Source organism: Anopheles nili, chromosome X (genome assembly GCF_943737925.1).
Source record: "Anopheles nili chromosome X, idAnoNiliSN_F5_01, whole genome shotgun sequence".
In the NCBI taxonomy this organism is placed as follows: Eukaryota; Metazoa; Arthropoda; class Insecta; order Diptera; family Culicidae; genus Anopheles; species Anopheles nili.
This window is the reverse complement of record NC_071293.1, coordinates 5136667-5151405: the sequence shown is the minus strand read 5'-3', so window position 1 is coordinate 5151405 and position 14739 is coordinate 5136667. Positions and strand designations below refer to the sequence as shown.

General features: G+C 48.2%; 3 protein-coding genes across 3 annotated transcripts; 2 read left to right on the top strand and 1 right to left on the bottom strand.

Moving 5' to 3' along the window:
- Positions 1 to 1798: 1798 nt before the first annotated feature.
- LOC128728869 (BTB/POZ domain-containing protein KCTD9) lies at positions 1799 to 2778 on the bottom strand. The gene is made up of 2 exons (XM_053822519.1): positions 2071 to 2778; positions 1799 to 2012 (listed from the first exon to the last, which is right to left on the bottom strand). Exons 1-2 carry the CDS (start codon positions 2761 to 2763, stop codon positions 1893 to 1895), a joined length of 813 nt encoding a protein of 270 aa, XP_053678494.1. The 5' UTR covers positions 2764 to 2778; the 3' UTR covers positions 1799 to 1892.
- Positions 2779 to 3965: 1187 nt separating this feature from the next.
- LOC128728521 (WD repeat-containing protein 82-like) lies at positions 3966 to 4972 on the top strand. The gene is made up of 2 exons (XM_053822148.1): positions 3966 to 4665; positions 4728 to 4972. The coding sequence occupies exons 1-2, from the start codon at positions 3966 to 3968 to the stop codon at positions 4970 to 4972; spliced, it is 945 nt and encodes a 314-aa protein (XP_053678123.1).
- Positions 4973 to 6433: 1461 nt separating this feature from the next.
- On the top strand, positions 6434 to 14581 carry LOC128728520 (uncharacterized). Its single transcript, XM_053822147.1, has 5 exons — positions 6434 to 6493; positions 7041 to 7205; positions 11298 to 11483; positions 11566 to 11787; positions 12016 to 14581. Exons 2-5 carry the CDS (start codon positions 7154 to 7156, stop codon positions 13752 to 13754), a joined length of 2199 nt encoding a protein of 732 aa, XP_053678122.1. The 5' UTR covers positions 6434 to 6493; positions 7041 to 7153; the 3' UTR covers positions 13755 to 14581.
- The last annotated feature ends 158 nt before the right edge of the window (positions 14582 to 14739 follow it).

Genomic DNA, 14739 nt, shown 5'->3' with positions numbered 1-14739 from the left:
AGCAAAACACGGTCCGGCGTCTCCTCCCTTCAGCCCTTCCGCCAACCCGCCAGCTGGGATGAGCAGCCAAACGAAGCGAAAAAATCAGCCAAGGATGAAAAAAGGGCCGTCCGGCGTCCGCAGCGCGTTAAAGGATTATGTGCGATATTACAGGATTTCCTTCGTTTCCGTCATACGCCGAAGGAGTGGAGGGGTTACGGTGGGGAAGGCTGGAAGAGATAATAGGGACCGGTCACAGGGATGGAGATGGGTAGTGTTATTGAACCACAAACGCGGCACCGAACGCTGCTTATAATCCTACCTTCCTGATGTGCCTCGTTAGAGCCGAATTGCCGGTTGCTACTTCTTATGATGGAAGCAAAAAAAGGGATTCCGCCAAACAAATAGCCCTCGAGATGAGGCGGGGAGAAATTTAAACTTCTATCATTGAAAACTAACAAGATCTAGGAGATGAGAAGTACGCAGATGGATGGACGGAAGAAATAAAACATTTTGGCGGATGTATAACCCGATAAGAAGCTCTCGTGCGCAACGATTCAGACAAGGAGAAACCCCTTTTTCCGTGGAAAGGGGGAAAGGTTAACGAAAAAGATGAACGAGCAAGAGCACACGCAGTTGAGCAAATAGCTGTAACCAGCTCAATTCCAAACGTTTGTGGCTACTTGTCAATCGGCTTTGTCGAAAGAATTGACTTGCGAATAACAAAGGAGAAGGAATCGAATGGTGCAGGCAAGTCATCAGCTGACTCAACCGGTGAATGAAACCGAAAAGGCAAACCATGGCGCGTGGCAGCGTCACAAGGTACTTCAAACTAGACAGTTCCAGATCAGATTCCTCCGTCAGCAATATTGGATTCGAGAGCGTCGCGACGGATGGAAACCAAAGACGATTAAACTCTGTCACATCAGCAACATACGCGCCCCAACGCAACGTCCGGAAGACGATGAATTTGTCTCATCAGCAACGTGCGCACAAGCTGCGCGAACGGATGTTTAGTCTAGGTTAGGGCAATCACAAACGGATGGTAGGGTTTCTAAGGCCAAACATCGACCCTACGGAAGCGTAGAGAACTATCGAACAAAGTCCACTGCATCGACTGCCAACGCGAACAGGAGAACGCTGATAGAAGGGGGGATTTTATATTCCATGCATGCGTATAGATATAGGAAAATAAAATCACTTTTATCACTTAAATTAACTGCGTTACTAACTAGTAGGTAGAACCCTTACCTATGAAACAGGCCATACCTAAATATATCAAACACAACGCTTAAATAACAACGATTGTATATTAAGTTTTCATGTCAATTTTATTCATGAAACAATACAAAGTAAGAAATAAGATATTATGAGCCTCATCGAAACTTTTCTAGTTTTTCTAAGCAAAATTCAACATAATCCAATTCTGACGAGTATGAAAGTAATAAATTCTGGCTGCTGGCTCATGTTAGTAACGATAATGAAATTGTCAGTTAATATAATTGTGAACACTGGAATGATTATCCGTGCCGAGAAAGAAATTCAAACAAAGGTAAGAAAATATAGCGATCCGCCACTTAAAGTGTAACGTTGGAAAAAGAAAATTAATACATTCGTATAAACTGCTGGTATCTCGTTAGCAGTTTCGATGGCATGTCGTTCGTTGCGCCTGTTTTCGCTACCTAACGCTTCAAATGTATGTACAGCTCCGTCCGGTAAGGCAACTCACACAAATCGCAATATTGCTTCTTAACGTGCGGCGTAAAAAAAGGAAACTTTTAACAACGTGGGTTTACGAACGATGTAATCAAAAGCCCTGCATTCACGCTGTGTCGATAGTGCGCTTCTTACTGTTTAGGTTCAGTTCTCGAATATTGTTCATCGCGCGCTTACTTAATATCTCTAATAACAGTTCAATATATATCTATCTGCGTCAGATGGATCGGGGCCATCATCAGCTCTAGCTGTGCGTCCTTTAGGTTGGCACCACGAAGATTTGCACCTTTCAGATTGCTTCCGGACAAGTCGCTGCCCTGTGGATATGAGAACGAATGAGCTTTCCGAAACCACCAACGTTCCATCGAAAATTACCTCCAAGTTGGCACCAGCCATATTGGCATCGATCAGTGTGCAGTTGCGCATGTTGGTGAACTTCAGGTTGGCCACGCGCAAATTGACACCATCCATGGCGCTGCCTTCAATCGTAGCCCCCTTCAAGTTGGCACTCTCCAGGTTGCACGACCCATGAACCGGATCAGTGAAGTCGCAGTTCCGGAGCGAGGCATTCTCCAGATCTGCGCACATCGCCAGCACCGAGCCCAGCTTTGCTCCGTCCAAAATGGCGTGCCGCAGATCAGCGCGCTCCAGCAGGCAGTGGCTGAGGTTCGCGTTCGTCAGGTTGCAGTTCGCCAGGCAGGCAAATTTGAAGTTAATGTTGGTGAGATCGAGATTCGATAAGTCCATGCCGGCGAGGTAAACACCCTGGAAGCGCAGCTCGGACATGTGCGGTGACGAGACGAGGATCCGCATTACGTCCAACCGCGTGAGCATGACGTCCTCTTTCTGGTTGTTGTGGATAAGCTGTATCAGCCCCTCGAGCCCGTAATAGCGAGCCTCCTCTATGATTCCCAGCAGGTTCACATGCTGGTCGCAGATGATTTGTCCGTGGCGCAGATAGTCTAAAATCGGCTGGAAGTACTGCCCGTTGCGATCGATGAGGTACGCACCCTGTGCATCGCGTTCCGACGGGTTCATCTGATCCTGCGCAAACATCCGAGCGATCATACTGTCCGGTTCGCGGTTTGTCAGCGTCAGCCGGGTTGTGGTGAAAATTTTACCACCAACGTTTAGGGTGATCCACTTTGAGCGATCACTAGACGGTCCAGCTTCGTCATTCTGTTCCATTGTGCTGTGTTTTGAAAGACCGATGGGATGCCTTGCTCGCAATGACAATGCCTGTGTGTCACAATTGCGATGGGTTTTTCGAAATCGATCGCGTACGATAGTCGATTTGCTCTTGCTATGAATCACAGGAGGCAGCGACAATACAGCTTACGGTGTAAAGCCTACAATGTAAAAGATTAAATTAATTTCAGTTTAACTTTACTTCGTATTCAAACAACGCACAAAACATACAAATGTTAGGATGAGAAACTGTGTGCGATAACTTCATAAAAAAGCGGGATTTACACAACCAAAAACACGCGCACAATAAACAACGTATTGCAACGAAGGATTGTTTTCACTGGAACGCAGAGATCTGCAACAATCCACGGCATTCAAAAGAATCGTCCACACTGTTCTTTTATATCCACGAATAGCTACTGTCGAACTAAAACGTCAAAATGCACATATGTCACAACCACAGGCCGTTAAATTATGTAGAGAATTATATTTTTTTATATATGATCATTATAAACAAACTATTTCATGAATGCCCTACTATACTTGATAAAAATGCTGATACTTCTCTAGCAAAATATTACGTTTATATACCGCCTCCAAATGTTCGTTTTCCAATTGCTCGACAAATAGACATGTGAGGAATTTTAAAAAAATTAGTAAAAAATAGTTTTCTCCCAATTGTATTGTTTTTTTTCTCTTTTAATAATGCTGTGGAGATAGTTTACTGGTGTATTGTAAGTAAATTGTATTCCAAAAATGTGCCTTTTTTTAATAAATTGCATTTTCCTTAAAATTGACCACTTTGCGCTTCATAGTTCAACATTTCACGGTGCAGCAGGGCTGCTGAAACCCTAAAAAGAGGGGAGTTTGTTTGGTTTTCGTTTCCGCAATTGTTTTGACAGCAAAGCGTCAAGGCACGCCAATTTACTGTGAGTGTTAACCAATGGCAGCTGCGCCGGCTTCCACGGCTCGGTAGTTTCTCTTCGCCGTTAAAACCCATTTGAACAGCAAACAAGCAGTGTCTATGTGTGAATCTTTTAAATCTTTCTAACGCAAAACCGAGATAAATGGATGTACCGAAAATGAAACTGATTGATTCCGTCGTGCGGAGTTTCAAGGTTGCGAAGGTATTCCGCGAGAACACCGATAAAATTAATTCCCTCAACTTTACTGCCAATGGCGAGATGCTCATCTCGTGCAGTGAAGACGATCAGATTGTACTGTATGATTGCGAGAAAGGCACGCAGATTCGAACGGTTAACTCCAAGAAGTACGGAGTAGATCAAATTCATTTTACACACACCAACAACATGGCGATACACAGTTCGACAAAGGTGGACGACACTATCCGGTACCTGAGCCTGCATGACAATAAATACCTGCGATACTTTCCCGGACACACCAAGAAGGTTATCTCGCTGAATGTGTCCCCGGTGGAGGATACTTTCCTGTCCGGTTCGCTCGATCAAACGCTCCGGCTGTGGGACCTCCGTTCGCCCAACTGCCAGGGGGTAATACAGCTGAACGGACGACCTGTTGCAGCTTACGATCCGGAGGGTCTCATCTTTGCGGCCGGTGTCAACTCGGAATGCATTAAGCTGTACGATCTTCGATCGTTCGATAAAGGACCATTCGTTACTTTCAAACTTAACCAGGAGAAGCAGTGTGACTGGATAGGGTTGAAATTTTCAAGGGATGGCAAGACGATCCTTATCAGTACGAATGGGTCAATAATACGACTGATCGATGCATTTCATGGAACGCCTTTACAGACTTTCACTGGTAAGCGCTCGCAATTATACACGTGGGAAGTGTAGCCATAATTCTTCCAAATTCTTCCACAGGACTTTTCAACAACAAGGGAACTCCCATTGAAGCTTCTTTCAGTCCGGACTCACAGTTTGTATTTTCCGGCAGCACAGATGGTCGAGTGCATGTGTGGCATGCCGACACCGGGTATAAAATTTGTGTCCTTAATGGCGATCATTCTGGTCCGGTGCAATGCGTGAAGTTTAATCCCAAGTTTATGATGCTGGCGTCCGCTTGCACTAACATGGCATTTTGGCTTCCGACAAGTGACGACTTTTAGGATAGTTTATATATATATATATATATATATATATATATATATATATATATATATATATATATATATATATATATATATATATATATATATATATATATATATATATATATATATATATATATATATATATATATATATATATATATATACATATATATATAATCCATTCACAGAATGGTTTGATTTGATTGTATTTAAAATTTTATTATTGCGGCAGACAATTACATGCGCATGGTTGAAGCTTAAATAAAATTATGAAAACTGGTATGAACCTGAATCACCACTATGTTTTATGCTGGTAAACCTTAACAGTAATACTATACATGTACTACATAATTTGCATGCTATTATAACGTCATACTGTTTTATTTATAAATTATTTATAAATGTCTCTTAGATGTACAGCAGTGCACCTTAACAAATGTTACATTTTATTTGTTACTATTTACGGAATAGCATTTGATTCAATTCTATCAACGGACATTTCAGTTTATCTTTATTATTCTTTCACGCATTGCAAATTCACCATTTGACGTTATTCACCACTGTAACCTCAAAAATCTTGACATCTCGAAATCAGGGCTACAATGAACCCCAAATAAGTGATGTATTTATTATGCGTGAGCGGAAGAAGAAAGAGAGTGAAACAGATTCAGTTCGTGAGCAAGAGAGACCTGATCCGAGAAGTTCCGTTCAACAAGAGAGCCACAGTGGGAATATGCTGCTTTAAAACGACAACTAATATCGAACAATTCATGTTTGGATCGATTTGATGGTTAAATTAATGTTTCTATCACTTTGTGGTTTTTTTATTTCATACTGGAATTATTGCTAGTCAATATAATATCGAATATGATACATGGCGTGCAATCTATAGCCCCATTTTTCTATTTCTAGTGTTATTAAAAAATCTTTATTTGTTTTGATATTTCATCGTTGTTTGACTTTAAAATTGTTGCGATTAGAGTTCAATTATGTAGAGTAGTAAACAGAATAAATGTAATGACCCAATGACAAACACTCCACGCGCGCGCGAGAGAGAACGAGAAAAAAAACGAGAGAGAAATAAAAGTAGCCGCGTCGCTCGCAACTCGCACACTCGTTGTTCATTGCAACGCATTTCGAATTCTACCTTCAGTGTGCTTGGACGTGTTTTTTCGAAGTTCCCGCGTTGAGTAACGATTTCTAACGGTTCGATCACGTTTTGTCACCGGTCGGTTCCGTTAGGCAAGGACAATTGCATTTTTGCGCTTGTATCATAACCTCGAATATCATCCGCTCCTTGCTATCCTTAATCTGAGCAGTAAGCGGAAAGTCCGGTGACATCGTGCACTTGTGTGTGCGCGCGCGCGTGTGCCCGCGGCAAGGATTTGCGGCTTTCGTAGTGTGCGTGTGTGTGAGACCGGGTAGTATACGTACACGCGAGTACGTAGTGATAAACCCGATATCCTTACCAGGTTACCGACCATCAAACCCACCATCCTAGCAACGGAATTCCGGCCACAGGAGCAAATCAAAAACGTACGTATACGCAGCATCGCGCGAGGCCACGCTTTCAGTGTGTGTTGCGAGCCTTGCTCCCCATGTTTGTGTGCACCGGTAGGTCACCGTTAGGACGCCATCGCATCAATGGCGGGTGCCACGCCGGATGCGCATTTTAGTAGCCATCCGTTGGACGATGCTTGACTATTTCTTCACTCCAGCGGTGTTTCGGCGGTTCCGAGGCAACCATCTAGCACCTACGCAAAGAAAAACGAAAAAAGAAACACGTATGAACATGCACGCACTCCACACCGACGGCACACGCACACATCGGGCCGAGACATTCAAAACGCATACGACTGTGCGCGTGCGAGTCGGTTTCATTTGGATCCCGCTAGAGCGATGGCGAGAGAGAGAGAGAGAGCGCGAGAGTGAAAAGAGTGCGTGCATGGTGCCCGTGTGCGTGTGGATCGAGTGTGTTGGTGGGCTAGGCGAGGGCGCGGGCCTACAAAAAGCATAACGCGTTACAATTTCACTCCGCTATCATCTTATTGCCAATTTTTGTTGTTATTATTGTTCCCCGTAGAGCGCCCGCCGAACGAAGAGAAGAGCGACATAGGTGTACTGATTGTTTCGCACCTTCCAACCACACTCTCATCGCAACTAGCCAGCTGCCCGCAATAAGCGGTACATTCTAAAATGGTCGCCAGCGAACCCGAGGAAGACGTTGCGAAGCATCCGCCAGCGATGGGTAAGTCAAAAACGGTTCCGCCGATCATTCAAACTGCGGATGAGAACTCACAAAAACCGGAACCGGATCGGCCGTGCGTGCGATCTTTTTCGTCGCTTCGTGAGATTTTTCGCCCAATTCGACGCTTGCTTTTTCACTTTTGCATCTAACGCACCAACACACGCTCGCGACGCCGGCATGCATATTGCTCACGGTTGGGTTCTGGCACTCACCACCGAATGGTGGTGAGCCGTGTTTTAGGCCGGCGTAGAAGATGCTCACACTCATCTCACCACTCACCCGCGAAACGGCTATGGTCGCATTTCACCACCGGTTGTTGGCGTACAATTTCGCTGACCGTTTTTTTTTCTTCTTTCGCACTCCATCGTTGCGGTGTGAAATCATTTTTATTTTCGTATCACCTTTGCCCGGAAACGCCCGAGTGGCGGGGGAGGTGCGTCCGCCACCCGGTCCCCCACGCACGCATGCCCATCTCTACACTTTTCCTTCCGGTGAACCGAAATCGCGCGCTTGCGTGTGTGTGCGCGTGTTTTTCCTGTGTTTTGGGGCGCGTGCACACACCCAAACGCACGCACTGGAGAGGCACGCGGTATTTCTCGCGGTAGCTTCGAACTCCCTAATCAAGAAACATCTCGTGAAAAGATGATATTGGTTTATCTCCCCAAAGCTGGAAGGGCGAGATACGAGCCCCGGTGCATGTGCAGGTAAACACACACACACAAACCGGGAGGGAAGACAAATGCCCACTAGCCATTGGCGTGCAATTTCCTGTGTTGGAAAATATAACCCACCCGGCGTGTGGCTGACTCCAGCTGTAGGCTTTCATCGGTGTTGCGTTTAATGGCGCGTGTCCACCTATCGGACCAGGCTGTACAAACGAGTGCAATAAACACCACGTAAGTTTTGCGTGTCCATTACTCGGATCAAACCAACAAGCTCATCATCATTCTGACCGAGTGTCAACTCCCTTATTCTGTCCGATAGGTGAACACGCGCCGTAACACTCTTGGCGCAGGAGTTCAATGTTTTCGCCCGGTCCGTGGGAGGCCCCTGGGAGTTTGTTTTCGCATTTAGCGTAGGCCCTACGCCGTAGGGAATGTGAAATAGAACATTTGCTTGCCAGTTCGATCATCCAACGACGGAGAAAAGTGAGCGTTTAGCCCACATACGCGAACCTGGACCGTTTAGTCGAGCCGTGCATTTTGAATGTCGTATTTATTTGTTTTTGTTTGGTGACGTCAGGCAAAACGTCATGTGCTCGGCAATCGGGCGTGGGGGTTTACTTTTTCGCGATTTATTTTGGCTCGTACCCCATCGTATGATTCATCGAATGATTGGTATTTTATTAACATATTTGTTTTTGCATGAAACTGCTGTAACATGCAGCGATTGTAAGCGTTTTCGAATCGATCTTCACCCTTTGGGAATAGCAACAACAAAAGCGCGTGCTCTCCTTTCGAAAATGGTTTCGTTTTTTTTTGTTGTTTTCTTTGTTCTTCTCTCACTCCTTCGGCACGGAAAATCACCGATCGTGAACCACCCAGCCTCACCCCCCCCTCCCTCCCCTCCTCCCTTACATCCCTCGGTGTTCAGTCGATAAAGCCCGGTGTGCTGCTTTCCCTTCCGCCTGATCGGGTGTGTGCCGCAAAATGGCTGATAATGAAGGCAATCCCCCCCAAAAAAAGGTCGGTGCTACCTTTCTTCTCCGGCGTTCGGGCTACTTACACACGCACGCAAACGCACCCGTCAGAAAACACCGCGTGTAGGCGCGTGTTCGAGAGCGCTAAAAGTGCGTCCAGCGCTGACGATCAATCAGCTAGCCTGGGGGGAAACCAACTCGCTCGGTTGCGCACGCACACCAACGAGAGAGAGAGAGAGAGAGCGTGGACCGTGGTGAGCGCTTTTGGCAGCTTCCCGTGAGCCGTGAGTACCGCTCGTGATGATCATCTCACCACGCTTCGCTCTTGTTCTCACGCTGGGTGAGTGAGTTTGGAGATGCATTGCGCACGCGCGCACACTCCGCGATGTGCAGTGGGTTGGCTTTTTGTTCTTTTGGTATCTGCTTTTTCAATTTTGTATCACAAAAACCCCCACACGCAGCGGAAGATCGATAAATTAACAATCAAATGGCGAAACATGACGGCAGTGGGCATGAGGGTGAGAACCACTGCATGGTGAGAGCGTGAGACGCACGCGTGTACCGCGTGATGAACGCCACCGTTTAATCGATCCTCGCGACCCCATGCACATTCGCGATCGTGTGTGCGTGTGTCTTTTGACGCGTGGATCATGATCATGAGTGTTCCAGGCCCCTCTTCCGGGATGTCATTATTTTTCTTTTTCTTATTTTTCTAATCACGTCACGATGTCATGTATCCATCCAGCGAGAATTCAAACGCTCTCACCGAGCATCCGAATATCGTCAGGAAACGGCACACGGCGAGTGTGTGTGTGGTTGGATTTTCATTGCCCTCAGCTCATCCGAGAAGAGAGAGTGAGAGGGAGAGAGAGAGAGCGGTGTGGGGCCGACCGGTTTCGATGAGATCATTTCAATCGACCCCATTGGGAGAGGGGATGAGTGGGTGGGTGTGTGGTACATCTTGGGCAAGGGAAGGCAGCGCGTGCTCGGAGAAATCGCATCCAACCGCCTTTTCCGTTTCCGAACACCCCCCCCCCCCCCGCCCTACCACTACCCCTCCATCCTCACGATCAGAGAGACCACACCTTTGCAGCGTTTGGTTTTTGCAGTGGTGTGTGCACTCGGGCATATAAGGACACCCACATTCCGAACCGATTGCACGGCACTGCGACCGATTGGGGTTCTTTTTCACTCCTCACAATCGTCTCGGTTGTGTCTCTTTCTTTTATTTTTTGTTGCTTTTTTTCTTCTTTCTTTTGGTTGCATGTAGTCGCAAAAGCGGGGCAGAAATTGCAACTACCCAAAATAGCGCAGCTTCGCTTTCTCATCCCCCGCGAGTTCTCGGTGGGGGTTTTCTTCTCTCCCCCGCCCCCTCTACCCCCTTCCTCATCACCTTTTACCCTTCACGTCCAGCGCAGTCGCTTTTCCCGCTCGGTACATTCTTACATCGAACATACGGGGGGTGTGGTTGAGCAAAAGGTTCCGCAGAACGATCCAGGACCTACCAAAGGCGCAAAGGAAAACGGAGATCTTCCATCAACCACCGGATCTGCAATCAATATATGTTCCTTCGTCTGGCGTCTCAATAAACCATTCTTCCATCAGCCTTCAAGACACAACACGTTGCTGGGGGAAGGTTGCTGCAAAGGGTGGAAGGAATTCAACTATCAACCATGCAAACCTAGCTCATCATCTCACCCTTCCGTTTGTTTTCTTGCATTTTATATTGCAATTTTGCGTATCTGTTTTCTTACCAAGTTAATTGCTTTTTTAACCTCCAGAGAATATCCTTTTCATCTAGTTTTTTAGAAGCTAAACGACGTGCCATCGATTGGAAATATTATAGCATAACTTCCTTTAAAACAAGCATGGAGGGCATATGATGAATAATCGCATTTGTTATTCAAGATTGCGCCGATTGTGGTTTCTTTCTTTGCCAAGGCGAATTGCGGAAAATTCTCTGCATGACCTTTTTTAACCACTCTGCGAAATAAAGCACGATAACTACAGCGAAAGGGCTATTTTGTTTACGCGAGCGTTTGTTTACGCTGTCACGTGGTGGCCCTGATTCAGATGATGATAAAATAGCTCACTCACCATGAAGTCATTCACCACCGCATCTTTTTACGGCATTTATCGCATCCGTTCACACAGAAAAAAATGCACCTCTTTATCTATAAAATGCAATTCGCTGACTGGCAATCCGCGTTAGCGGATCTCGTGAAACTGCAAATGCAATAAAAAAACCGTTAACGTTTCATTTTTCAACCCCCCCATAGGCGGATGTGAAAAGAAAAGAGTCTAAAGTGTCTAAAGTTCACTTTATAGAGGGTGGAGTGAAATGAAACAGATCCTTTCCGCTCGTCAAGAAACGTCCTTACATTTAGCAGCACACTAATCGGCTATTTTTCTCCACTTTCTCTTTTTCGGTTTCCGCTTCCTCTGGTGTGCAGAAAGCAATGAAGCAACAACCCCCAGCAAGGCTTCCTACCGGCAGGAAGTGTGGACGGCCATGCGAATACGCCTCTTCCCGCAGGGTCTTCCCTCGAACAACTTCATCAACAGAAAGATACCGTTCTTCCCGGAAGCGGAACAAACCGCCGAACGGTTGGCCGAAACACCCGAGTTTAAGGAAGCCAGTAAGTGACTCTCCTCCCTCCCGACGTAGTAAGCGACGCAAGGTTAATTATAAACGTTACATTTCCCCTCCACATCTTCCAGAGAACGTTAAGGTTAACATCGACATGGCACAGGAGACGGTGAAGCTGATCGCGCTCAAGACGAACAAAACGCTGTTTGTGGCACCGTCGCAAAAATCCGACTACCTGTACGCGAAGATCAAGATGCCGAAGGGCGGCGGCGGAGAGGAGGAGGAGGTGTCGCTGGTGCAACAGAAACGTATCGTTAAGATGCTGGGCGGCGAGGACACATACGAGGAGCTCGGTGCGTGTTGCGGGAGGTGTGAGGGGAGGGGATGAAACGCTGCTAAGGGATGTTGATAAGACACCGCGCCCTTGAGACGGTGTTTGCAGTTCAACCGCTGATAGCTGAGAGCTGGATGAACATGGGGATAGCTTTTAACCTATTTGTGTGCCCACCTCGTGACAATCTCTCTCACACACACACACACACACCCACCGACTCATTCGTTCCCTTCATCTGCTTTTTTAGGTATCGATCAAATGGAACCACTCGACATGGTTGTGGTGGGTTGTGTGGCCGTTTCGCAAACTGGCCAGCGCATTGGCAAAGGCAACGGTTACGTCGATCTCGAGATTGCGATCCTGATGAGCCTCGGTGCGATCACAGCGAAGACGGTGATCGCGACGACGGTGGCCGACGAGCAGCTGTATGACACGCTACCGAATGAGCTGTTCCAGCCGTACGATTTCACCGTCGATCTGATCGTCACGCCGACGCGAGTGGTGCGGGTCCCGCCGCGAAAGGAACCGCGCGCCATCGGTGTCCAGTGGAACCTGCTTTCGTCCCGCCGGCTGGAAGTCGTACGGGTGCTGAAACGGATGAAGGAACGCCTGGAGGCGGAGGGTCAGGTGATCGTGCTGAAGGAGGAGGACACGGATGTGGAGAGCTTCCGGAAGACGCGCACGCATGGGGGCGCGACCGGTGGTCATTCGGAGCGGCGCAGGACGAACAATCGTCGCCGGCGGTACACCCGCAACGGCCACGCCGACTCGAAGGAGGGCGACGAGGCGGGCGAGGGCGAGGCTGGTGGCGAGCGGGGCTCGGGCAGGATGCGCCGGAAGCGGTTCAATACGCGCCGAAACCGCAACACCGGCCACGAAGGCGGGCCAGAGTACGAGCAGAAGGACGGTGAGAATGGTGGAAGTAGCGAGCCGCGCCCGCAGGACGCACCGAAACAGGGTGGGCGGATGCGAACGGGAGGTAAGGCACGGTCGGGTGGTGGCCCCGGTGGTGGTCCACCGGAAGCTCGCCCCAATCGCCAGCCAAAGCCGCACCTGCAGGCGGGCGTTCGAATCCGCGTATCGAACATGTTCTCGGTGCGCTTCAAGGACTTCAAGGACGAGCTGCGCGCCCGGGACTGCTACCCGGCGAAGATCAACAAGGGCCGGTACGGGAAATGTATGCTCATCTTTTCGAAGCAGGACGACGCCGAAGAGCAAACGCTGGCGGACGAGCTGCTGCAGAAGCTGGCCCACATGCGCATCGCGGTACCACAGAAGGGCGGTGCCGAACCGAAGCAGGTCGAGCTGAAGTGTGAGCTGCTCCAACGGCGCCGTCACGACGGTGGCTACTCCGCCCGGATGGAAAAGGAATCTCCACTGTACGGGGCAAAGGAGCTGGTGGCAAGCGCGGAGGAGCGGTCCGCAAAAGCGGTGGCAGCCGCGGTTGAAGCGGTGTCCCTGACGGGCCAATTCCTGCAGCTGCCCAACTGCCTGCAGGATGTCGCCGAGGTGGCTGACCGGATCGCGGACACGGCCTCGGAAGCCGCCCGCTTTTCGCTGGAGGTCGCCCTGATCATCCACAATGCGGCAGCCAGAATGGCGGCCAAGTTCGAGCTCCCCACCACCGCCATCGCCACCGCCGATAAGCAACCGCCCGCGGATGAACCAGCGACACCGCGGGACGCGAAGCGGGCGTTGTTGCGGGGTGCCGTGCAGGCGGCCACAGACGCGGCCAAGGCGACAACGAGCGCGGCGGAGGAGACGGTCAGTTTGACGTTGGATGTGGCCAAGGTACCGAAGGAGGAGGCGGCGGCGGTGGCCACCAAGGTGGCGGAAGCCGCCAATGTGACCACCAAGGCGGCAGGTGCGGCCGTTTCCGCGCTAAAGACGATGTTGAAGGTGGTGGCGGAGGTCGCGGAAGTGCTGCTACCGGGTGGGGAGACACAGGAGGACGACAAGCTGGACATCAATAGGGTAAAAGAGTAGGTGTCCTTTTTTTTCCCCTACACGGCGGCGACGGCGGCGGCAGCAATCATGCGACATAACCCCAAAAAAACGTTCGGTTAATAAGATAATGTTACCCTCGTTGCTGTTGTCTTAACCACACGCCTACAGGCGACGGAACTCAATCGGCAGCCATTTTGCTATCAACCATCTTTTTTTTCATTAACTTTTCTACGAGCTTATTCTGCTCCTTACTCATTCACGAGATTCAAATTATACACGAGAAAGCTATAGGGCGAGCAAGCGAGAGACAAGTATGTGTATGTTTTTTTTTTACTTTTCGTTTCAAGTTCGCGAGTTTTAGAAGCCTCTTCCAGTGCTTCGTTTATTTCTTTAAATTTTTTTGACTTTTCTCTTTCTTTTCAATCATAAAAGAACCGGCATGATACGGAAATATGTAAGAAAAGTCTCAATCTAATATAACACACATACACAGCTACGACGACGCGTGTGCGAGAGCTCGCTCGAAGCCCTCCCCCCCAATGGATAGGAATTGATTAAAGGAAGGAAACTCAATGCACACTGGTTTCTTTGCAGGCGTTAGAGGTTTCTGGCAGGTTTTTTTCTTCTTTCTTACAAAACGTAAACAACGTTAACGACAAAACAAAAAAACAGAGGGAACGAGAACCCTATTTCAATTGCAAAAGAATAGAAACTAGAGCACACAGAGCTAAAAGGAGTGTATTTGCAGCGTGGAAAAGGAACTTATTTATGCGAAAAGAATTATATTGTTTTGAAGTATACTTCGTGAAATGGAAATACAAACCACAACACTCCCACGTGCACGCTCGGATGCGCGTGGCTCGATACATGTACGCGTGTCGTGTTTCATTTCCATCAAAACGGGATCGTCTAAGGATGTTCCGGTTCTCCTTTTGCGGAGCCGGTGAAAGGGTAGGTGAGCAAGGGATGATGTTCCTTAAAATGGGTAGATTTAGCATGCTATCAAATGGAGAGAAAAAGATGG